The 24,841-nt window shown below is 39.9% G+C and overlaps 1 protein-coding gene across 2 annotated transcripts in view; it reads left to right on the forward strand.

Moving 5' to 3' along the window:
* The window catches only part of CERT1 (ceramide transporter 1), a 145,468-nt gene that overhangs the window by 27,053 nt on the left and 93,574 nt on the right, over positions 1-24,841 (forward strand). For both annotated transcript variants that reach the window (XM_066234647.1, XM_066234646.1), the window contains exon 3: positions 12,991-13,107. In XM_066234647.1, the coding sequence (XP_066090744.1) occupies positions 12,991-13,107 (117 nt within the window). The remainder of the gene's footprint in view (positions 1-12,990; positions 13,108-24,841) is intronic.

Consider the following 24,841-nt stretch of genomic DNA (forward strand, 5'->3'; position numbering starts at 1 on the left):
CTTTGCTCCAATGGAGCCTTGGCTGCAGGAGGGGGAGAGAGAGATAGAAAGCAGAGGGAGAAGGGTAGAGAAGCAGAAGGGTGCTTCTCCTGTGTGCCCTGGGCAGGAATCAAACTCGGGACTTCCACAGGCCGAGTTGATTGATGCTCTACTGCTGAGCTAACCGGCCAGGGCCCCCCCCCTTTTTTTTAATTATAGGTATACCTTTCTTAACTATGGTTTCTTACAGTTGAAGTTTTACATTCACTCTGTGATGAGTTGGTTAATATGATCTCTTCAAAGTTAGGGACCACGCCTGTTCATCCTTACCATTATATTCTCGGTGCCTTGAGTAGTATTTGGTAAATCAGATGTTCATAAATTTGTCATTGGTTGGTTGTTTACATATATAAATAAAAAATAAGATGAATGGTTTAGACCATGATTGCTCAATAGAAACATAATTTTGAGTCACTACTGCAAGTATATATAAAAAATATTTTTCTAGTCTCCACATTAAAAGAGGAACAAAATTAATTTATTGTATTTTATTTAACATAAAACATCCGAAATATCATTGTAAGATTTAGTCATAAAACTGTGTTACTGATATATTTTACATTCTTTGTTTTGCACTGTCTTAAAAATCCAGTGAATATTGCCTGACCAGGCAGTGGCGCAGTGGGTAGAGCGTCGGACTGGGATGCAGAGGACCCCGGTTCAAGACCCCAAGGTCGCCAGCTTGAGCTTGGGCTCGTCTGGCTTGAGCAAAAAGCTCACCAGCTTGGACCAAAGGTCGCTGGCTTGAGCAGGGGGTTACTCGGTCTGCTGAAGGCCCACGGTCAAGGCCCATATGAGAAAGCAATCAATGAACAACTAAGGTGTCGCAACGAAAGACTGATGATTGATGCTTCTCATCTCTCTGTGTTCCTGTCCGTCTGTCCCTATCTGTCCCTCTCTCTGACTCTCTCTCTGTCCCTGTAAAAAAAAAAACAAAAACACAAACCAATCCAGTGAATATTAGCACAAGTTTAGACGTTAAAGCATGTTGAAAATTAAGAAATTGGGGGCTGCAGCCTAACCATGCAGCGGTGCAGTGGATAGTGTTGGACTGGGACACAGGGGACCCAGGTTCAAAACCCCATCTGGCTTGAACAGAGGGTCCGCCGCGGGACCCTAAAACACCCCCACCCCCAGTCAAGGTACATATGAGAAAGCAATCAATGAACAACTAAGGTGCCGCAATGAAGAGTTGCTGCTTCTCATCTCTCTCCCTCCTGTCTGTCCCTATCTGTTTCTCTCTCTGTTTCTGTCACACACACACACACACACACACACACACACGAAATTGGGGGTTGCTTTGGTCATGGTGCAGAAGTTAGAAATTGAAAGCAGTGTTTTATTTATTTAGAAATTCCCAAAATTGACATAAAAATAAGGAATCAACTCAAATGGAAGAAATTGGAAGGAATTCTACTACTTATAATTTGCTTTTTTATCTATTTTCATGAAGCTCTGCAAGTTAAGTTTATAAACAAACACAAAAATAGGTCTTGGGGCCCTGGCCGGTTGGCTCAGCGGTGGAGCGTCGGCCTGGCGTGCAGGGGACCCAGGTTCGATTCCCAGCCAGGGCACATGGGAGAGGCGCCCATTTGCTTCTCCACCCCCCCTCCTTCCTCTCTGTCTCTTCCCCTCCCGCAGCCGAGGCTCCATCGGAGCAGGGATGGCCCGGGCGCTGGGGATGACTCCTTGGCCTCTGCCCCGGGCGCTGGAGTGGCTCTGGTCGCAGCAGAGCGACGCCCTGGAGGGGCAGGGCATCGCCCCCTGGTGGGCGTGCCGGGTGGATCCCGGTCGAGCGCATGCGGGAGTCTGTCTGTCTCTCCCCGTTTCCAGCTTCAGAAGAAAAATTTAAAAAAAAAGGTCTTGGGGTGGTATTATCCAGTTGGGGCCCATGGAGTTATTCAGACTGACCATGTCTGGGAGTCTGTTCTTAGGTTTCACTTTCTTAAACTAATACATTTTCATGTTTTTAGTAAGTAGCTTTTGTTTTAGCATGGAAATTGTCTTTGGCAAAGTAGTACAGTATTTTAATGTGCTTGATGCCACAAAATTTAAGATGCATTTTTTTATGTCACATTGCCAATTCTAGTTGATACCATTTGTAAGATATATTCTTATTTCAGAGATGTAAAAATGTGTGTGTGGCAGAGAGCTGTAATGGGTGCAATGGAGTAGTGGAATAGAACTCTCAAGCAGGAAAAGGAATCAGGTGAGAAGTGACTGGGTGAGAATGACCAGCATTTGTAAAGGTCCACCAGGACTAATTGAAGGAACTTGAGGGAAGCTTGTATGTTGGAATGGAGTAGACAAGGGGAAAAGTAGTAGAAAAAGAAGGCAGAGAGGCCTGACTGTGTAGAGCCTTCTGGATCATTATAAGGACTTTGTTTTCCATGTGGTGTGAGATGGGAAGTTACTAGAGGCTTGAGCATGTCCCTTTGACCTCTTGTAACAGTATCACTTTTGGCTGCTGTGCTAATATTAGATTTTGGAGGCAGGGATAAAAGTAAGAAAATCGAATCAGGCAGCCTTAGGAGGCTATTAAAGATAATCCAGGTGAGAGATGGTAGCGGTTTGAACCAGAATAATGATGGTGGAGATTATGAGAAATGATTAGGATTCCAGATACATTTTGAAGGTAGAGCTGACAAGATTTGCAGCTTTGTTGATGGATTCCTTACGGGGTTGGAAAAATGAGGAGTCAGATGATTTGGGGTCTAAGCAATTGGTAGTTTCCATTTACAAAAATTTGGAGACCAGCAAGAGGAGAGATTTGGGGTTTTAGATATATTGAGATGCATCTAAGGCATCAAGAGAATATAATAGAAGAGGCAACTAAGATGACCCTTTTGATTTTGCAACTATTTATGGTATCTGCCCCACCCAGTCTTTTCTATATTGGCAAAATGGTGACTTTTCAGCTCTACAAAGCCCTTCCACATTTATCAGTCATAATTCTATTATATAAAAACAAAACACTCAAAAACCAGCCCTCTTCTTTTGTCTCATATGTAACAATTGAGTCATTATTCCTGATTTAGTCAATGGATTAGAATCCATTACTGTACTTAAGTATTTTGATGATGAAATTGTCCTGTGTTTGGCTAATGGAATTCCCTTCAAGCTTGTTGCTTTGTCCTTTTGACATGCCTCTGTAGACCTCCTACTCCCAAAGCCCTTCATTACTTTTAAGCTCACAATTTTCCAGGTTCATCATATACCTTGCCTGATCCAGACCTGGAATCAGCCATTTTTCTGAGAAGCCTTGTTTTCTTTGTTTAGGGAAATGGTATTAGAATAGGGTGGGAGTGGGAGTCTTACTACTTAGCATAGACTTTGCCTTAATTTTCCTGCTTTAAATATTGTGCCCTTTGCTTCAGCTTTCCTTGATAGTTCTTAGTGTAGGGGTTCCTTTAGTTCAGAATACCCAAATAGAAATCCTCTAGTCTTCTGCTAGAAGGATAATTTGGCTATTTTTTTTGACAGTTTTATTTTTGTTATTTTAATCTTATTTTTATTAATTTTAATGCAGTGACATTCATAAATCAGGGTACATATGTTCAGAGAAAACATCTCTAGATTATTTTGACATTTGATTATGTTGCATACCCCTCACCCAAAGTCAAATTGTCTTCTGTCACCTTCTATCTGGTTTTCTTTGTGACCCTCCCCTCCCCCCACTCCCTCTCTCCTTCCTAGCCCCATTCTCACCCCCGTTACCATCACATTTTTGTCCATGTCTCTGAGTCTCTTTTTTTTTTTTTTTTTTTTCTGAAGCTGGAAACGGGGAGAGACAGACTCCCGCATGCACCCGACCGGGATCCACCCGGCATGCCCACCAGGGGGCTACGCTCTGCCCACCAGGGGGCGATGCTCTGCCCCTCCGGGGCGTCGCTCTGTTGCAACCAGAGTCACTCTAGCGCCTGGGGCAGAGGCCAAGGAGCCATCCCCAGCGCCCGGGCCATCTTTGCTCCAATGGAGCCTCAGCTGTGGGAGGGGAAGGAGAGGGGGAGGGGTGGAGAAGCAGATGGGCGCTTCTCCTGTGTGCCCTGACCGGGAATTGAACCCGGGACTTCTGCATGCCAGGCCGACGCTCTACCACTGAGCCAACCGGCCAGGGCTCTGAGTCTCATTTTTATGTCCCATCTATGTATGGATTCCTATACCTCTTAGTTTTTTCTGATTTACTTATTTCACTTCGTATAATGTTATCAAGGTCCATCCATGTTATTGTAAATGATCCAGTGTCATCATTTCTTATGGCTGAGTAGTATTCCATAGTATATATGTACCATAGCTTTTCTTTTTTTTTTTTTTTTTTTGTATTTTTCTGAAGTTGGAAACAGGGAGGCACTCAGACAGACTCCCGCATGCGCCCGACCAGGATCCACCCAGCATGCCCACCAGGGGGCGATACTCTGCCCATCTGGGGCATCGCTCTGTTGCAACCAGAGCCATTCTAGCACCTGAGACAGAGGCCACAGAGCCATCCTCAGCGCCCAGGCCAACTTTGCTCCAATGGAGCCTTGGCTGAGGGAGGGGAAAAGAGAGAAAAAGAGAAAGGAGAGGGGGAGGGGTGGAGAAGCAGATGGGTGCTTCTCCTGCGTGCCCTGGCCGGGAATCGAACCCGGGACTACTGCATGCCAGGCCAACGCTCTACCACTAAGCCAACTGACCAGGGACTGTACCATAGGTTTTTAATCCACTCGTCCACTGACGGACACTTCAGCTGTTTCCAGATCTTTGCTATTATGAACAATGCTGCCATAAATACGGAGGTGCATTTCTCCTTTTGGAACAGTTCTATGGTGTTCTTAGGGTATATTCCTAAAAGTGGGGTAGCTGGGTCAAAAGGCAGTTCAGTTTTTAATTTTTTGAGAAATCTCCATACTGTTTTCCACAGAAGCTGCACCAGTTTGCATTCCCACCAGCAGTGCAGGAGGGTTCCCTTTTCTTCACATCCTCGCCAGCACTTATTCTGTGTTGTTTTGTTGATGAGCACCATTCTGACTGGTGTGAGGTGATATCTCATTGTGGTTTTAATTTGCATTTCTCTAATGATTAGTGATATTGAGCACATTTTCATATGCCTAATGGCCATCTATATGTCCTCTTTGGAGAAGTGTCTATTCATTTCTTTTGCCCATTTTTTGATTGGATTGTTTGTCTTCCTGGTGTTGAGATTTACAAGTTCTTTATAAATTTTGGTTGTTAACCCCTTCTCAGACGTATTGTCAAGTATGTTCTCCCATTGTGTGGTGTGTCTTTTTATTCTGTTCTTGTCTTTGTGCAAAAGCTTTTTAGTTTGAAACAGTCCCATTTGTTTATTCTTTTATTTCACTTGCCTATGGAGATAAATCAGCAAATATATCGCTGCAAGAGATGCTGGAGAGCTTACTGCCTATGTTTTCTTCTAAGATGCTTATGGTTTCACGGCTTACATTTAAGTTTTTTATCAATTTTGAGTTGATTTTTGTGAATGGTATAAGTTGGTAATTTAATTTCATTTTTTTTGCTGTCCAATTTTCCCAACACCATTTATTAAAGAGGCTATCTTTATTCCATTGTATGCCCTTACCTCCTTTGTCAAATATCAGTTGTCTATAGAGCTGTGGGTTTATATCTGGGCTCTCTGTTCTGTTCCATTGATCTATATGCCTGTTCTTATGCCAGTACCAGGCTGTTTTGAGTACAATGGCCTTGTAGTATAACTTGCTCCCACTTTATTCTTCCTTTTCAAGATTGCTGAGGCTATTTGTGTTCTTTTTTGGTTCCATATAAATTTTTGGAATATGTGATCTATATCTTTAAAGTATGTCATTGGTATTTTAATTGGTATTGCATTGAATTCATAAATTGCTTTGGGTAATATAGACATTTTAATGATGTTTATTCTTTCTAACCATGAGCATGGTATATGCTTCCACTTGTTTGTATCTTCCTTGATTTCTTTTATCAATGTTTTATAATTTTCCGAGTACAAGTCCTTAGTCTCCTTGGTTAAATTTACTCCTAGGTACTTTATTTTCTTGGTTGTAATTGTGAAGGGGATTGTTTCCTTAATTTCTCTTTTTGACTGTTCATTGTTGGCGTATAAAAATGCCTCTGATTTCTGTGTATTAATTTTATATCCTGCCACTTTGCTGAATTCATTTATCAGGTCCAGTTTTTTGACTGAGACTTTAGGGTTTTCTATATACAATATCATATCATCTGCAAATAGTGATAGTTTTACTTCTTCTTTTCCAACTTGAATGCCTTTTATTTCTTCTTCGTGTCTGATTGCTGTGGCTAGGACTTTAGGACGATGTTGAATAAGAGTAGTGATGGGGGCACCCCTGCCTTGTTCCTGCTCTTAAGGGGATTGCTTTTAATTTTTGCCCATTGAGTATGATGTTGGCTGTGGGTTTGTCATAGATGGCTTTTATCATGTTGAGGTATGTTCCTTGTATTCCTACTCTTTTGAGAGTTTTGATCGTGAATGAGTGCTGGATTTTATCAAATGCTTTTTCTGCATTATTGAAATTGTCACGTGGTTTTTCTCCTTCATTTTGTTTATGTGATGAATCACATTGATTGATTTGCGAATATTGTACCAGCCTTGCCTCCCCAGAATAAATCCCACTTGCTCATGGTGTATGATTTTTTCCTTATATTGTTGGATCCGGTTTGCTAATATTTTGTTGAGGATTTTAGCATCTATTGGGTTGGGGAATAAGTTCGTAGCGTTTTTATATTTTCTTTTATTTTACAATGATTTGTTTGCTGTTTGGCAAAGGGTAAGTATTCATTTGATAAAACTCTTTCTGCTCGACAAAACTATGTTAATTGTATTTTTGAGTTATTTAATTTTTTATTAGTTTTGAGGCTTAGAAATGGAATACCCAGGAGGCAAAATCAACATTTTCGACAGCTGCTCTTCTTTGCTTTTCATCGAGATCAAAAAGCTGCCTAAGCAGCCCGGGACATTTGCGACGTGTATGGAGAAGGTGTCATAGGCGAGTCTACAGCACGGAAATGGTTTGCAAAGTTCAAAAATGGCGACTTTGACGTCGATGACACATCCCGCAGCGGAAGGCCTTCTGAATTTGATGAAGAACATCTCAAATCACTTCTGAAGGAGAACGGTTGCCAAACCAGTCGTGAATTGGTGAAAAAAATGAACTGCGATCATAAAACGATTCTCAGTCACCTTCATTCAATGGGATTTACCGAAAAATTGGGAGCCTGGGTGCCTCACGAGCTCAACGAAAAAAACAAAGAAAGTCGCCTTCAAATTGCTTCTCAGCATCTCGCCTGCCATCGAGCAACACGCGGTCATAAACAGCGCTTTTTGTACCGAATCGTCACGGGAGATAAAAAATGGTGCCTATACATCAATATGAAGCAAAGAAAGGAGTGGATGGCTCCAGGAGATACGCCAAAGCCGAGAGTCAAGCCGGACCTTCATCCAAAGAGAAGATCATGTATGTGTTTGGTGGGACTGGGAGGGCATGGTGCACTGGGAAATGCTCGAAAAGAATGCCACGGTCAACAAGGAGCTCTACATTGCCCAGCTACACCGCGTGAATGAGGCTATTCGACTGAAAAGACCTGATCGACATGGTCAAACCATACTCCTTCACGACAACGCCAGGCCCCATGTTGCACAAGTCGTCAAAGCCGCACTCCAAGATCTCGAATGGGAGGTCCTTCAGCATCCGCGGTATTCTCTAGACCTTGCACTGACCGATTACCATCTTTTCTGCTCCCTGTCAAACCATATGAAGGGCGTTATCTTCATTAACAAAGAGGTCCTTAAAAATTGGCTCAACAACTTCTTTGACACCAGACCAGGCGATTTTTGGCGGAACAGCATCAACAAATTGGTCGAGAGGTGGGAAGAGGTTGTAAACAGCAACGGCGAATATATAATTAACTTATTGATATAATTATTGTTTTTTGGTTAAATAAAAGTCTTCGGTAAAAACGCTACGAACTTATTACCCAATATATTCATCAGGGATATTGGCCTATAATTTTCTTTCTTTGTGTTATCTTTGCCTAGTTTTGGAATCAGAATTACGCTCGGCTCATAAAAGGAGCTTGGAAGCCTTCCTTCCTCTTGAATTTTTTGAAACAGCTTGAGAAGGATAGGAGTTAGTTCATTTCTTTGACTATTTGGTAGAATTCACTTGTGAAGCTATCAGGCCCAGGACTTTTCTTTGTTGGGAGTTTTTTTTTTTTGTTTTTTGTTTTTTTTAATTTTTATTTATTTATTCATTTTATAGAGGAGAGGGAGAGACAGAGAGAGAGAAGGAGGGGAGGAGCTGGAAGCATCAACTCCCACATGTGCCTTGACCAGGCAAGCCCAGGGTTTCGAACTGGCGACCTCAGCATTTCCAGGTCGACTCTTTATCCACTGCGCCACCACAGGTCAGGCTATTGTTGGGAGTTTTTTGATAATCGTTTTGATCTCATTTGGTGTAATCAGTCTGTTTAGGTTATCTGATTCTTCCAGATTGATTTTTGAAAGATTGTATGTTTCAAGAAATTTGTCCATTTCATCTAGGTTGTCTAGTTTTTTTGTCATACAGTTCTTCATAGTATTTTCTTACAATATTTTGTATTTCTGTTGTGTCAGTTGTTATTTCTCCACTCTCATTTCTAATTTTATTTATTTGAGTCCTCTCTCTTTTTCTGGTGAATCTAGTTAAAGGTTCATCGATCTTGTTTACCTTTACAAAGAACCAGCTCCTAGTTTCATTGATCCTCTCTATTGTTTCTTTAGCCTCTATGTCATTTATTTCTGCTCTGATCTTTATTATTTCCTTTCTTCTTCTACCTCTGGGCTTTACTTGCTTTTCTTTCTCTAGTTCTTTTAGATGCAGTGTTAAGTTGTTTATTTGAGCTTTTTCTAGCTTCTTAAAGTATGCCTGTATTGTAGTACTATGAACTTCCCATTTCAGTACTGCTTTTGTTGTGTCCCATAAATTTTGAGTTGTTGAATGCTCATTATCATTCGTTTCTAGGAATTTTTTTATTTCTTATTTGATCTTATTCTTAATCTATTTGTTATTTAACAACCTGCTACTTAGTTTTTATGTGTTTGAGAATTTTTGAGTTTTTCTGTTGTGGTTGATTTCTAGTTTCATGCCATTGTGATCAGAGAAAGTGCTTGATATGATTTCAGTCTTCTTAAATTTGTTGAGACTGCTTTTGTGCTCTAACATGTGGTCTATCCTAGAGAATGTACCATGAGCACTTGAAAAGAATGTATATTCTGCTGCTTTAGGTTGAAAGGTTCTGAAGATATCTATTAAATCAAGTTTATTTAGTGTGTCCTTTAAGTCTGCTGTTTCTTTGTTAATTTTCTTTCTTGAGGATCTATCTAGTTATGTTACTGGGGTATTGAAATCCCCTACTATTATATTATTGCTGTTGATCTCGCCCTTTATATCCACCAATGTCTCCTTTATATATTTAGGTGGTGCTATTAGGTGCATAGATATTTATAATAGTTATATCTTCCTGTTGGGTTGCTCCCTTTATCATTATGTAGTGGACTTCTTTATCTCTTACTATATCTTTTGTTTCAAAGTCAATTTTGTCTGATATAAGTATTGCTACCCCAGCTTTTTTTCATTTCCATTTGCATGAAATGGTGTTTTCCATCCTTTTACCTTTCAGTCTGTATCTTTTGTTTTAAGGTGCGTCCGTTTTAGACAGCATATGTACGGGTCCTGTTTTCTTATCTATGCAGCTACCCTATGTCTTTTGATTGGATCATTTAATCCATTTACATTTCAGGTTATTATTGATATGTAGTTGTTTATTGCCATTTTATTCTTTAAAGGTGTATTCCTCTTTTTGCTATATTCTTTTCCCTCTTTGATCTGTTTACAACAGGCAGAGCCAATGTTTCTTAACTTTAATTGTTCCTTCTGTTTGTAGCTTCAAATTACTGATTCCCCTTCTTTTATTTTTTCTGTGATTCTTTGGCACAAATAAGCTCGTTACTTATTAGCCTGTCCTGTCCCTGTTGCACATCTAGGTTTCCCTAGTTGCATGTAACATAGCAATTTGCTCATCTCTTTTCCATCTTTAAAATTTGATCAAAATATGTTTCTTGCTGTTCTCTGCTGTTTGTCCTCATCTAATGCCTTTTCTTATTTAAATGGGATTTGATGACTTGAGTAGAGGTGAATATATTTAGTCTTCCATTTTTAACTACATGTTCTTCATATTTTCAAACAAATATTTTATCCTTTAATGAAAGTATTACATGTTATAGAAAAATGTATAGGTAAGCAAATTAAGGCAATTAGCTCTAATCATACAAGTTAAAGATAGTTACTATTAATCTTTTACATACTGGCTTTATTAAAATTGCTGAATAATATTTTATGGAATAGGTATTCAGCACTTTTTTTTGGTAGTTATCTTATTAGACCATTATTATTATTGAAATGAACTTCTGTAAACTTCTCTGAGATATATACTATTAGGATCAGGACATGGGAGTAAATAATAAAGCAATCAGAAAAACTTAGAAATTTTTAGGAACAACCTAAAGAATTAAAAAAAATATGCTAGTGGAGTGTTTGGTAGTACTGTAGTTCAGGTTGAGTGGATATAGTTTCATAGAAGTACAACTGAGTAGAAAACTTAACTAATTGTACTGTATTTTTTTCTAAACAAGAACTATTGGTATAGCATACATAGACTTTCAGCTTGCCCTTTTTATAGCCCTATTTGTACCTACTGAGTATTAATGAATTACTGGTGAGACACAACAAAACAGATAATCTCATAATTGTTACACTGAGTAAGGACAGTGAAGAACAAAGGAGTATGTACTATCTGATTCTGTTTACATAAATTTATAAAAAATACAAACGATATAGTGAAAGAAAGCAGACTCATGGGCTGCTTAGAACAGTAGACTGGTTAAATTACAGATAATATATATGCTTCCTTTCCTCCCAAGAAGCTTTTATCTCTCTCTCTCAATATTTTAAAATTGATTTTAGAGAGAGAAACATCAATTTTTAAAAAATATTTTATTTATTGATTTTAGAGAGAGCAAAGAGAGGGGAGGGAAGGAGTAGGAAGCATCAGTGCATAGTAGTTGCTTTTCGTGTATGCCTTGACCAGGCAAGCCTGGGGTTTTCAACCTGCAACGTCAGCATTCCAGGTCAACGCTTTATAACCACCATCCCACCACAGGTTAGGCAAGAGATATATCAATTTTTGTTCCAGTTATTTATGCATTCATTGGTTGATTCTCATATGTACCCTATCCAGGAATCAAACCTGGAACCTTAGCTTTTCAGGACAGTGTTGTAACCAACTGAGCTACTCAGCCAGAACCCCAAGAAGCTTTTCTCAGTGAATGGATCCTATTCTTAAGATTTCTGAATATTTGGTATTCAGTTAAATGAGTATTAAATGGTTGTTACGTGTTTCTGTGTTTATAATTATTTAACGGAATTCATTGTCTTGTTTTTTCCTTTTGCTTTGTTCTGACACAGTTTACTTTCCATCATAGTCCTGTGATTCCCAGCACACAGTGATTCAGTAAATGCTTAACGTGTGTACTTTAGCCAGTCAGAACTATGATTTGTTGTCTTAATTTTAAATTGTTTCATAGGCTAAGGAACATTGTGGAGTTGTGTTATTTTTACTAAATAAATTGATAAAGAGATAAAAGATTGGTGTTATTAAGGGGGAGAGAATAAACAGTAAACCCTGAAAATACAATGTGTAGTTTCTCTTCGCAAGTAAGTTTATTATTACATTGACAACTCGCTGTACTCTTTTCTGATGGACAAAGACATGGCATATGTGATATATCCTCTCAATTTAATTCATTTATTGGGAAAAAAACAAGGATATAAAATACTATTTATTTATTTATTTTGTGCCTTGACCGCGGGCCTTCAGCAGACGGAGTAACCCCTTGCTCAAGCCAGTGACCTTGGGTCCAAGCTGGTGAGCTTTTTGCTCAAGCCAGATGAGCCTGCGCTCAAGCTGGCAACCTGGGAGTCTCAAACCTGGGTCCTCTGCATCCCAGTCCAATGCTCTATCCACTGCGCCACCACCTGGTCAGGCTAAAATACTAATTTTATATATTCTTATAAGAAATATAAAACACTGAACCAAATAGTGACATTTTCACTAAATATTTACATTTTGATGCAGGAAGTTTCCTGTAACATAGGTTTGATGTAATGTTTATTTTATCTTTGCTTTTCATTGAAAGCTCTCCTGGTTGTTACTATCAAAGACATACAAAAGCCTAGAAGTTAACTTGAAATACATGATTTTTTGATAGAATATAAAAATGTTTATAAAATGTAATGAAATCAAATTCTTCATGGTGAGAGGTTACTTTTGAATAATGGAGGCAGGGAAAAAAGTAGTAAATGTTTACCTAAAAGTTATTTTTGACCTTTTTTTACTGTGCTTTCAGTAGTATTCTTATTATTTAAGCTAACTAAAAGCATTTGATGAGCCCTGGCTGGGTAGCTCATTTGGTTATGTCCTGATACACCAAGGTTGCTGCTTCTATTCACGGGTAGGGCACATACAAGAATCAACCAGTGAGCCCATGGATAGGTGAAGCAACAAATCGTTTTCCTCTCCCCTCTCTCCTCCCCTCCCTTTCCCCCCTCTCTCTCTAAAATCAACTTAAAAAGTTAAAAGAATTTGATGAAAAATATTTGCTCTTTTTTTTGAAATATGTTTGTAGTTTATGTCAACTCATTTGTAGGAGTGATGAATGAAATTTAGTGTTTGGTAGCTGTACTCTTGTGCTTTTTATCTGAAACATCTTTTAAAAAGTTATTTGCATAGAAAAAATAATAGTAACAAGAGTGTCCAACCAGCCAGAATAGCAATGTTTTTGCTGTAGAATATGATAATTCTAAGAAGATAATTAGCTTTGCTTTTCAATCCTTTTTTTCTCCACAGCCTCATGATTTTGATGAGTGTCGATTTGATATTAGCGTAAATGATAGTGTTTGGTATCTTCGTGCTCAAGATCCAGATCACAGACAGCAATGGATAGATGCCATCGAACAGCACAAGGTAGGGTCTCCAATGGTTACTTGTCCATCTTGAGATACAATGTGTGTTACTGAAAAGTTGTACATTTTTTGGATGGTGAAGAATGAAAAGCAATACCAAAATAAATTTTTTCTAACACTTGAGCTGCATTAAGGGGATTTGCTGTGACAAATATTTTTAATTTTGAACAAAATATGTCCTTCTTATAGCAGATCCTTGATTTTCATATTTAGGATTTACTTCATAATAAATGCCATTTTATATGATCTGCATAAAAGAATTTTTGAAATAACATTGGATGATAAAATCCTAATACTTAAAAACTTCAATATTAATCTTTGTAATCATCTGTAGTTATTTGGGTAAATTCTCAGTGTAAACATTTGCATATCATATTTTGTAAATATGAAGCTAATAAGACTTTAGAAAGTCAGTCTTATATAGATATATAAGCCACATTCTTATAATTTAAACCTAGTCTTTGACATCTGCTGTGAAAAAGTGGTAAGTGGACTAAAGAAATATATGATATGAATAAGTCTGCATTATTAGCTAATTCTGTATAACATGATAAAACAAAGAATAGGGAAAGTTAGAAATTTACCATGACACTCCTGAGTATGACTTAAAGAGAATTTTGCACAGGTTCACATACTTGTCTGTACTTGTTCATTTAGGTTTCACAGAATGGTAGTTGAAACACCTGTTTTGGTTGACAGGCACAAAATACATATATACACATACACAAACAAAACAAGAAAAACCAGTCTGGGCTACGATACTACAGACACAGTTTTCTTGATTTTGATCATGTGTTAGCTTTTATTGTCTGATTATTGATTCTGAATTTTTCCCAACCTAAAGAAAACTGTGATGCCCATCTTTTCTCCCTGTTTTAGCTTTAGTATGATATTGGTTTTAAAATTTTTGTGAATATTAATTATTGTGCTATTACTATTGAAAAGAGTCTAAAAATGGAAAGTTTTCTATTATTTAAAAGAGATACAAGCTAGAGTTCCAGAATATCAGTGCTTTGGAGCCAGGCCTTCCTGGAATCAGACTCTGCAGAATATGCCAAGTACAGCCTGTGTGACCCTGGATGTGGTAATTCACCTCTAAGTGTATGTAATGAATACATGGGATAATACATGTAAGGTTACTTACCAGAGTGGCTGATACATCTTCCCACTTATGACATAGTGGGGAAAAGAATGGGCTTTGGAGTCATGACTAAATTCACTAAATTATGCCATGTTGTTTCTGGATGAAGAGTTCTACGTTCGGTGTGAACTGCTAAATGGAGAGTGGCCTAGTTTGTGGATTTAATCAGGGCCAGTCCCTCTTATTAATGATTAAAGATGTTACTAAGTAGAATTAATTTCTATATTTTAACTGAAATGACTTTTAAAGGCTTAATCAGTTTAGATTACAGGGCTAGTTTTTTCCTGTTTAATTAAGCATATTTTATTTTCCTTGTTTTTCTTGGGAAAGTTGAACCAGAGTTTTTGCATGTTTTTACTTTGTATTTTCTTTTTGAGTGAAGAAGTACACATAAAGCATATATTTTTCTATATTACTGATTTTTTTGTCTCTTTGAACAATGGATACATATAATTTTTGTGTCTCTTTCAAAGCACTGTGACTTAAGCTGAGATAACAGATTTTTGGTGAATTTAAGTACTTAGAAAAATTCAATGGCAGGGTTCCAGATACATTGTAAAATTTTCTGATTTCTAAAGATAGTTTATTCATAGACAAGGAAGGAAGAATCATTAATTGTTATTCTTACTAATAACTTTATTATTTAATTTTAATGTAAGATATGTGATATGTGCCACCTAAGCAACATATATCAGTGAAAATTTAAATTTCATGTAAATCCTAAAAATTAATTGTTATTAAACTAACATAGGAGAGAGAAAATTCAAATGCTATCTCAAACATAATCAGCAAAGTTTTCTTTTTTTTCATAGACCAGGAATAAGGAGATTGGGGATATGTTTTCTAATTTATTCTTGAATATCACTAAAGAATATTGGATGTAGGACCTAAATTTATTAACTTTACTATTTAAACATGCATTGCTGTATTGCTATTCAAAATTAATATCAAATTATTAAGTCATGGTTATGATGATAAGAGCTCTACTATTTATTGTGTTTGAAATTAATGTGCTTTGTTTTCTACCTACTATTCTGGAAGGAGGGAAGTATTGTTCTACAGGAGAGAAAAATTGAGGTTTAGATTAAAATTAAGTAACTTGAATGAGACTATACTACTATTTAGTTCATGGATCCTTAAGATTCAATTTTATGTTGGTTTTGCTTTCTATCATTTACCATTGGTGAACTCTGAATGTTTGAAAATAATTTCCATAAGCAGGTTAGAGTGTATCATCTTCTGCCATATATATGCAAGACAAATGTGAACTCATTTTTCTGCTCATGGATTATAAAGAACATTTTATTGTATTAGTGTTTGTTTATTTTTAAGTGAGAGGAGGGGAGATAGTGAGACAGATTCCCTCATGCTCCTGGATTGACATCTACAACCCCTGTCTGGGGCTTATGCTCAAAGCAACCGAGCTATTCTCAGTGCCTGGGGCCAACTTTCGGGCCAACAGAGCCACTAACCCCGAGAGGGGTAGAGAAGCAGATGGTCACTTCTCTTGTATGCACTGACTGGAGATCGAAACCAGAACATCTGCAGGCTAGGCCGATGCTCTGTGCACTGAGCCAACTAGCCAGGGCCTTAATTCATGTTTGAATACTGGAGTCTGGGCTCTGACAAATAGGGGATTGAATTCTGGCACTATTACTTAATAGCTGTGTGACATTGGTAAGTTACTTAAAGGAAGAAAGATGATAATATGCAGTACGTATGTGCCCCACCGCAAACAAAAACAAACAAGCAAAGTAACCCAGGTGTACTTTCAAATAGACATGGGTTTCTTTCCATCATTCCAACTCATTCATTCATAGTTACTTTCTCATTGTACCATCTCTTCTTGTGATGGTTGTACAGGACACTTGGAACAGTGGGTCTTTTTCTCTTGTGATGTTATCAGATGGACCTCCATTACCTTTTATTTTTTATTATTTTATTTTTTGCTATTGGGTCTTGTTAGGGCTTTCCTGTAAGTTTAAGTAATTTTTAGTATTTGGAAGAAATTTGAAGTTTCTGGTTTTTTCCTTCTCAGGAGACTCTTATGCTTATAATAACCTCCATTTCTCTATCTCTCTCTTTTTTCTTTCTCTCCCTCCCCCCCCACCCCCACTCCATCAGTTTTGTCTCACAGGACCTTTTTAACAATAACACATTAATGCAAATACTTTTGAGAATTAATGTATGCCAGATATGGTAATAAACATTTCATATACATTATCTCATTTTATTCTCACAATCTTACAAATTTGCCATTATTATCCTATTTTTACAGATTAGGAGATTGAGACATAGGAGGTTAAGTAATTAGTGAAGGAGCCGCATTCAGACCCAGGTCTGTCTGACCTGAGATACCAGAACTTTTGGCCAACCAGCACTTCTGCCATCTTATAAGTATTTATTAATTTGAAATAAATTTTGTTGACTTATTATGGACTTTTTTTTTTTTTACAGAGACAGAGAGAGGGATAAATAGGGACAGACAGACAGGAATGGAGAGAGATGAGAAGCATCAATCATTAGTTTTTCGTTGCAACACCTTAGTTGTTCATTGATTACTTTCTTATATGTGCCTTGACCATGGGGCTACAGCAGACCGAGTAACCCCTTGCTGGAACCAGCGACCTTGGGTCCAAGCTGGCAACCTCGGAGTCTCCAATCTGGGTCCTCTGCATCCCAGTCCGACGCTTTATCCACTGTGCCACTGCCTGGTCAGGCATCATGGACTTCTTGACTCACAATATTCTTGTATTTTTATATGTTCTTCATGTATCTAGTGTTTATTTTAGACCATAAGCTCCTTAAAGGCTCAGATATACAACTTTTTTATAGTAATCAGCAAAGCATTGGGCACATAAAATTTTCAGTTGAAATAATTTACAGTATTATAAAACAGATTGTATAGGGGAATGGGGGAATTTTGAAGTTTTTTTTAAAATCTATTTTATAATTGGTGTTAGAGCAATTACTGACAAATATAGTGGAGAACTTCTGTCTAGTTCTATTGTTTTGTCCTCGGTATTTATTCCAGAGTAACTTGTTCATTACAAGAAAAATTTTAAAAAGATATTCTATAATATAAATTTTCTCAACATATTAAAGTTGCATAATTCATTGTGACATTAGACAGTGGCCCCTGTGGAAGAAAGATATTCCTGAGGCCATTCTTAAATTCAAAGGATCAGTTTCAGTTTAAAATATAGAAAGGGACATATGTATATCAGACCAGTAATTTCATTTTGAAATAGTATGCTGGCTTTATTGTGTGGAGTTCATTCATATTCTACATTTCTCCTTAGTCTGAAGGCAGCGCTAAATAAATGATTTTTAAGGACATGGTTTTGTTTTGTTTTTAAATCTCTAGTCAATCTTTTATGTCATCTTCAGGTCAAATGAGATGCTGTTTGTGAAAATTATTTAAAAACTAAAAGCTGTATGAATGTAAAGATGGTGGTTCTTTTGATCAAACTGGTATTTTTCTAGTAAAAATGTGTCTTATTACCAAAAGGACTCAGTGAGTATTTTCTGCATAACTAGTTTATCAAGGAAATGTAAGTCATCTGTTGATAATATTGTTTAAAAGAATCATAGATTTATGCCTGGAATCTCCTAAAAGTACAATATATGCGATTTTGACTAAACACAGTTTTCTCTTAACATGAAAGAAATTTACTTCTACCACCAACCCCCTCAAAAAAAACAAAACAAAATGAAAAGCAGGAGGAAGGCTCTTCTGGCACTAGCAGATTTAGGAATCATGTTGAAAAAGTTAGGTTTTTTGGCTCTAACAGAGTTTGTGGTAATTATGACATTCCTTTATGTCATAAGGGAGCAACCTTATTAGACCCTGAAATTTGGGTGGTCATGGGCCACACAGACTTTCCCCACATTCTGGAAAGTTATCAAGACATGAAGAATCATAGGAACATGAACTATTAGGGAAAAAGAATCCAAATACTAATTTTTACAGATGTTGATATTCTTTTCTTTCCTTTAAAAAAATTTTTTTAAAGATTTTATTTATTGATTTTTAGAAAGAGAGAGAAGGAGGAGGATTGTAGAATGGGAAGCATCAACTTCTAGAAGTTGCTTCTCGTATGTGTCTTGACCAGGCAAACCCCAGGCTTGAAACTGGTGACTCCAGTACTCTAGGTCAAAGTTCCATTCACTGTGCCACCACAGGTCAGGCCAGATGTTGATTTTCTGCAGTGGGAATCTTCAGGCAGTTGTTTTATACTAATTTAATGTTTGTGGATTTGTTTTTACCCTCTGTGAAGGCTTGCTAGTTCATATGTGAAGCTCCATTGAATACTTTCAGAAGGTATGTTCTCCATCTGTGAAGTTTTTTTTTGTTTTTGTTTTTTAAGGCTTTATTCATTTTAGAGAAGAGAGAGAAAGAGCAGGGGGGAGGAGCAGGAAGCATCAACTCCCATATGTGCCTTGACCGGCAAGCCCATGGTTTCGAACCTGCGACCTCAGCATTCCAGGTCAATGCTTTATCCGCTGCGCCACCACAGGTCATGCTCCATTTGCAGAGTTTAAAGATTCCTGTTTGAGGAAATAATGTAAAAAACAATTTTTGAAAGAAATGTATACATTTTTCTTGAAATGGATGTGAAAAACATTTCTTTTTGTATTTTTCTGAAGTTAGTAGCAGAGAGGCAGACTCCTTGCTCAACAAGGATCCCCCCGGCATGCCCACTAGGGGGTGATGCTCTGCCCATCTGAGGCATTGCTCTGTTGTAACAGGAGTCATTCTAGCACCTGAGGCAGAGGCCATGGAGCCATCCTCAGCACCCAGACCAACTTTGCTCCAATGGAGCCTTGGCTACGGGAGGGGAAGAGAGAGAGATGGAAAAGAAAGAGGGAAGGGTGAAGAAGCAGATGGGCCTGACCGGGCAGTGGCGCAGTGGATAGAGCGTCAGACTGGGATGTGGAAGACCCAGGTTCGAGACCCCAAGGTCGCCAGCTTGATCGAGGGGTTACTCGGTCTGCTGAAGGCCCTCGGTCAAGGCACGTATGAGAAGGCAATCAATGAACAACTAAGGTGTCACAACACGCAATGAAAAACTAATGATTGATGCTTCTCATCTCTCTGTTCCTGTCTGTCTGTCCCTGTCTATCCCTCTCTCTGACTCTCTCTCTGTCTCTGTAAAATAAAATAAAATAAATTAAATTAAAAAAAAAAAAGAAGCAGATGGGTGCTTCTCCTGTGTGCCCTGACCGGGAATCAAACCTGGACTTCCAGTCCCTGCAGGGTCAATGCTCTATCACTGAGCCAACCGGCCAGGGACCGAAAAACATTTTTTACCAAAACATTCTCATGGTTAAGCCATCTAAATGTACACAACACTCACTTTAAATATCTTTTTTTTTTTTTTTTTTAAACAGATGCAATGCTGTGCCCTTTTGGGGCAATGCTCATGACCGAGCTATTTTTAGTGCCAGAGGCAGAGGCTCCACAGAGCCATCCTCAGCGCTCGGGCTGATGCGCTTGAACCAGTTGAGCCATGGCTGGAGGAAGGAAGAGAGAGAGGGAGGGAGAGAGAGAGAGAGAGAGAACGGAGAGGAGGAGGGATGGAGAAGCACATGGTCTCTTTTCCTGTGTGTCCTGACTGGGAATCAAACCCAGGACATCCACACACTGGGCTGATGCTCTGTCCACTGACTGTACTAGCCAGGGCCTTTTTTGTCATTTTTAATCAACTATAATTTAGGAAATTTTTCTTTTTTTTTTTTTTTTTTTGTATTTTTCTGAAGCTGGAAACAGGGAGAGACAGTCAGACAGACTCCCGCATGCGCCCGACCGGGATCCACCCGGCACGCCCACCAGGGGTGACGTTCTGCCGCGACCAGAGCCACTCTAGCGCTTGGGGCAGAGGCCAAGGAGCCATCCCCAGCGCCCGGGCCATCTTTGCTCCAATGGAGCCTTGGCTGCGGGAGGGGAAGAGAGAGACAGAGAGGAAGGGGGGGAGTGGAAAAGCAAATGGGTGCTTCTCCTATGTGCCCTGGCCGGGAATCGAACCCGGGTCCCCCGCATGCCAGGCCGACGCTCTACCACTGAGCCAACTGGCCAGGGCTAGGAAAATTTTCTTAACGTACTAGAAGAATTTCTATACTTGTCTGCTTTATTAGTGATTATCATGTAAACTTAGCTCTGCAGTTTGGATTTAATTGGTAAAGGCTTAAGAATGCAAATATAACTTTTTAAAGTGCTATTTTAGTGTATATTTTATTTAAGTAATTTTATGAAATCAGTAGATTAAAGTCAATTCTCCATTTACCTGTTTGCATTATACTACATTGATTGATAGAAAAAGATAGAATCAAATTTTACATCAAGAGTTTTAATTTTTGAGGAAAGTGCAAATCTTGTAGCTGCCAGAGTCATCAGGGCTGTCTGAAAAGTTGTAGAAAAACCCAAGTACGTGGGATCACAGCTGAACTTCATTAACCAACAAAGAAACTTCATTATGCCTCTGCATGTTTTCTCATTAAGATCAGGTATATGCTTAGTTTAGTTCCTAACAGCGTGTGTTAATGGTTGAATTGCTTGCACTAATACATACATGGTTAATAAATTTCTTAAAAACCTAAATGTAGATAGTGTTTTACTATCAGGGGCACTTATAGTTGATGAGATCAAGAAGGAAAACAAGATAACAATCCTCTTTAATATTCTTAGTGTTCTGGAATAAAAGTAATTCAGCTGTCAAGGGCTTTTAAAATAACTTAGTTTTTATTACCTGCAATTTTAGAAATCTGAATTCACTTGGAGCCAACATCTGTACTTTCTACTTCCATGGTTGCCTAAATACTTAAGAAAAATTATATCATCTTAAAAAGAGGAAATAGATGCTAGTAACTTATAAAGTTTTCAGCCATGCTCTTTCATCTGAGAAAGGTGTTTATCTTTTACTACACTGCTAAAATAGAAATCAGAATATTTTACATAAAACAATGAAGAAAGAAGATACTGCGATAACCACATTAACTATGTAGCCAGTTGAGATATAACTTGATAACATTTTATGTCAAAAAGATAAAGAGGAAGCCCTGGCCGGTTGGCTCAGTGGTAGAGCATCGGCCTAGCGTGCGGAGGACCCGGGTTCGATTCCCGGCCAGGGCACACAGGAGAAGCGCCCATTTGCTTCTCCACCCCTCCGCCACGCTTTCCTCTCTGTCTCTCTCTTCCCCTCCCGCATTTAAGGCTCCATTGGAGCAAAGATGGCCCGGGCGCTGGGGATGGCTCTGTGGCCTCTGCCTTAGGCGCTAGAGTGGCTCTGGTCACAACATGGCGACGCCCCGGAGGGGCAGAGCATTGCCCCCTGGTAGGCAGAGCGTCGCCCCTGGTGGGCATGCCGGGTGGATCCCGGTCGGGCGCATGCGGGAGTCTTTCTGACTGTCTCTCCCTGTTTCCAGCTTCAGAAAAATGAAAAAGAAAAAAAAAAAAAAAAAGATAAAGAGGGCCTGACCAGGTTGTGGCGTAGTGGGTAGAGCGTCGGACTGGGATGCGGAGGGACCCGGGGTCGCCAGTCTGGGCGTGGGCTCGGCAGGTTTGGGCGGAGCTCACTGGCTTGGGCCCAGGGTCGTTGGCTTGAGCGGGGGGGTTGCTCCATCTGCTGAGGGCCCGCAGTCGGGGCACATGTGAGAAGGCAATCAATGAACAACAAAGACTAGGGTGTCACAACGAAGGACTGATGTTGATGCTTCTCATCTCTCTCCACTCCTGTCTGTCTTTCCCTCTCTCTGACTCTGTGTCTCTGTAAATTTTTAAAAAATTTTATTAAAAAAAAAAAGATAAAGAGGGTCCTACAGATCAATAAGAAAAGTTAAAGTCTATTTTTTAAAAAAAGCTAAAAGACTTGAACTGGCACTTCATAAAAGAGGATTTTTAAATGGATAATAAATATTTTAAAGGTACTCGCTTCTGTTCATCATCAGGGAAACCCAAATTTAAATGAGATACTACCATCTACCTGGCAGAGTGGCTTTTAAACTTAAAAAAGACAATACCAAGTGTTGATGAGGATGTGGAGCAACAAATGTAAAATGGGGGGGGAACAGCTGTGTTAGGCTTTCTCACGGATTTACTTGTTGAAAGCACTTTGCCTGATTGGTGCCTGGGCACCTGGCAGTGCCACGTCTCTGTGGTCTATGTAAGGTGCTTTCCCTGGGCAGTGATTCTCCCAGATTGCTCTCCCACCATCCTGAGTGCAGTTTTCCCTGCTCCCTTGTGTTTCACTGCAAAAAGCAGATTTTCCTTTGTTTATTAACTCTTCTTTTTGTTGTTTATTTGCAAGCCTCCAGTAAACAAGTATGGCCCAATGCTTTTTGGCTCTGCATTTCATCTACTGTCTGTCCAAATTCAGTGAGAACCTGCCTGGCTTCAACCACTAGCATTACAACTGGCATAGGGGGCAGGATTCAGAGCAGATCAGTATGGAGCAGGAGTCCCTAAACTTTTTACCCAGGGGGCCAGTTTACTGTCCTTCAGACCATTGGAGGGCTGGACTAAAAAAAACTATAAACAAATCCCTGTATAAACTGCACATACCTCATTTTAAAGTAAATAAAAACGGGAACAAATACAATATTTAAAATAAAGAACAAGTAAATTTAAATCAACAAACTGACCAGTATTTCAATGGGAACTATGGACTTGCTTTTGGCTAATGAGATGGTCAATGTCCAGTTCTATATTTGTCATTGCTAGCCGTAACAAGTGATATGATGCATTTCCGGAGCCATGACATGTGCGACACATGCATCCCCTGTCACCGGAAATAGTACTGTACGTGAGTGACGCCGGGCTTTGTGGCGCTGCCACATACAGTACTCCAGTAGCACAGGTTGCGGATGCATCCTGTGCTCCTCTCACTGACCACCAATAAAAGAGGTGCCCCTTCCAGAAGTGCGGCAGGGGGCAGATAAATGGCCTCAGGGGGCCGCAGTTTGGGGACCCCTGATATGGAGCCACTGACATCTTTAAAGGGTGGGTAGAGGAGTGGTCGTTGTTCTCCAGCGTATGGTTCCCCATGGATGTCCTTTTGGGGGCTGTGGGCTGGGTGTTTTTTTACATCTCTGTGAGAGGAAACTGAGAGCTCTATGTGAGAGGCTGCTCAAGGTCAATACCTCCAGGGTGAGCTGCAGACTGAGCAGCACAATGGCATGAGCTGGAATAGTCACTGGAGAAAGAGCTGCAGAGCTGAGAACCAGTGATGGTGTGAACTGGAGCGAGTGCTAGAGAAGGAGGTTGACCAGGTTCAAGAGCTGCATTGTGAAGTGTAGACTGAGCACCAATGGTGGCTGGAACTGGAATGATCTCTGGACAAGGAATTGTGGGTTTGTGAATTGCAGTTTGCCCTGGAAGCTGAACATTGGCAGCAACAGCTGTTAGAGAAACAACTGCTGGTTCAGGAGCTCTAGTCTCAGCGTTAGGCTGAGAACCGGCAGCCACATGAACCAAAGCAGGAACCGAAGACGAAGCTGCATTCTGGCTGGCTGAGTGGCTCTGAGTTGACGGGAGCCAGGTGTTTTTGACTCTTCTGAGGGATAAGTTTGAGCTGCAACTGCTTTCTGCAGACTCAGAGCCCCGGCCATTGGTCACCAAGAAGGTAAAGACCCAGCATCCAAGAGTCCCTTAGGGACAGGCACAACCCCCTCCCCAGGGAGTGGAGCACTCTGTGGTCCAGCCCTACACCCAGGCAGAGCTGATGGAGTTGGGAGCGCAATTTAGGCAGAAACCCACTAAGCCCCTGGCAGCCTGGTTGCTACGGTTGTGGGACATAGGGGTGGATGGCATCATGCTCTCTGGGACAGAGATGGAGAAATAGGCCACCATTAACCATACTCTCCTCCTTGAGGCAGCATCTTCAGAACTGCCATGACAGCTCAGGAAACTATACCTTATTAGAATGGGTGATGGCTGCCATTTGTACAGTCTGGCAGAACCCTGGGGACTTGCCAGAGGCAGTGAGTAGATGGCTGTGCTATTGTGAACTGCCCCCCTGGGTCCTTCAGGAACTAGGTTTGAAGAATGCTGCTTTCAACCCGAGTTCCCGTGAGCCATATGAGGAAGTGTTTTTGGCCAGAATGAGGGATCTCATCCTCTGCAGTGCCCCATCAGCCCTTTTTGAGTCACTAGTGGCTATCCTGGGCCCCTATGTGGGACAGCCCATCAACACTGTTATGCAGATGATAACAGATTTGAGGGAGCTACAGGCAGCTTGGAATCACAAAGCTGTGAGGGCTGCGGCCTGTGCTGGATCCCCTCACCCCGACTAGCAAGAGAAATGGGCCTGTGAACGTTATCCAAACACAGATGTGGGTAGATTTGGTTGCGGCTGGAGCAGATAGGGAGAAATTGGATGGCAAGCCTAATAAGGTTCTTTTGGAGCTTTGGCGGCAGCTTAAACCAGGGCAGAGATTCCAGCCGCTGAGATGAATGGCCCCAGCAGCTACCAATAAAACAGTTGGTGCTCGGGCGGCACAGTTACAAGGTTATATGATGGAGACAGCTGAAGGAGAAGAGGACCCCCGAGACCCAGTATTCTAGTTTGAATAGGGGGAAGGCCGAGGGAACTAACAG

This window comes from Saccopteryx bilineata, chromosome 6 (assembly GCF_036850765.1).
Source record: "Saccopteryx bilineata isolate mSacBil1 chromosome 6, mSacBil1_pri_phased_curated, whole genome shotgun sequence".
Classification (NCBI taxonomy): Eukaryota; Metazoa; Chordata; class Mammalia; order Chiroptera; family Emballonuridae; genus Saccopteryx; species Saccopteryx bilineata.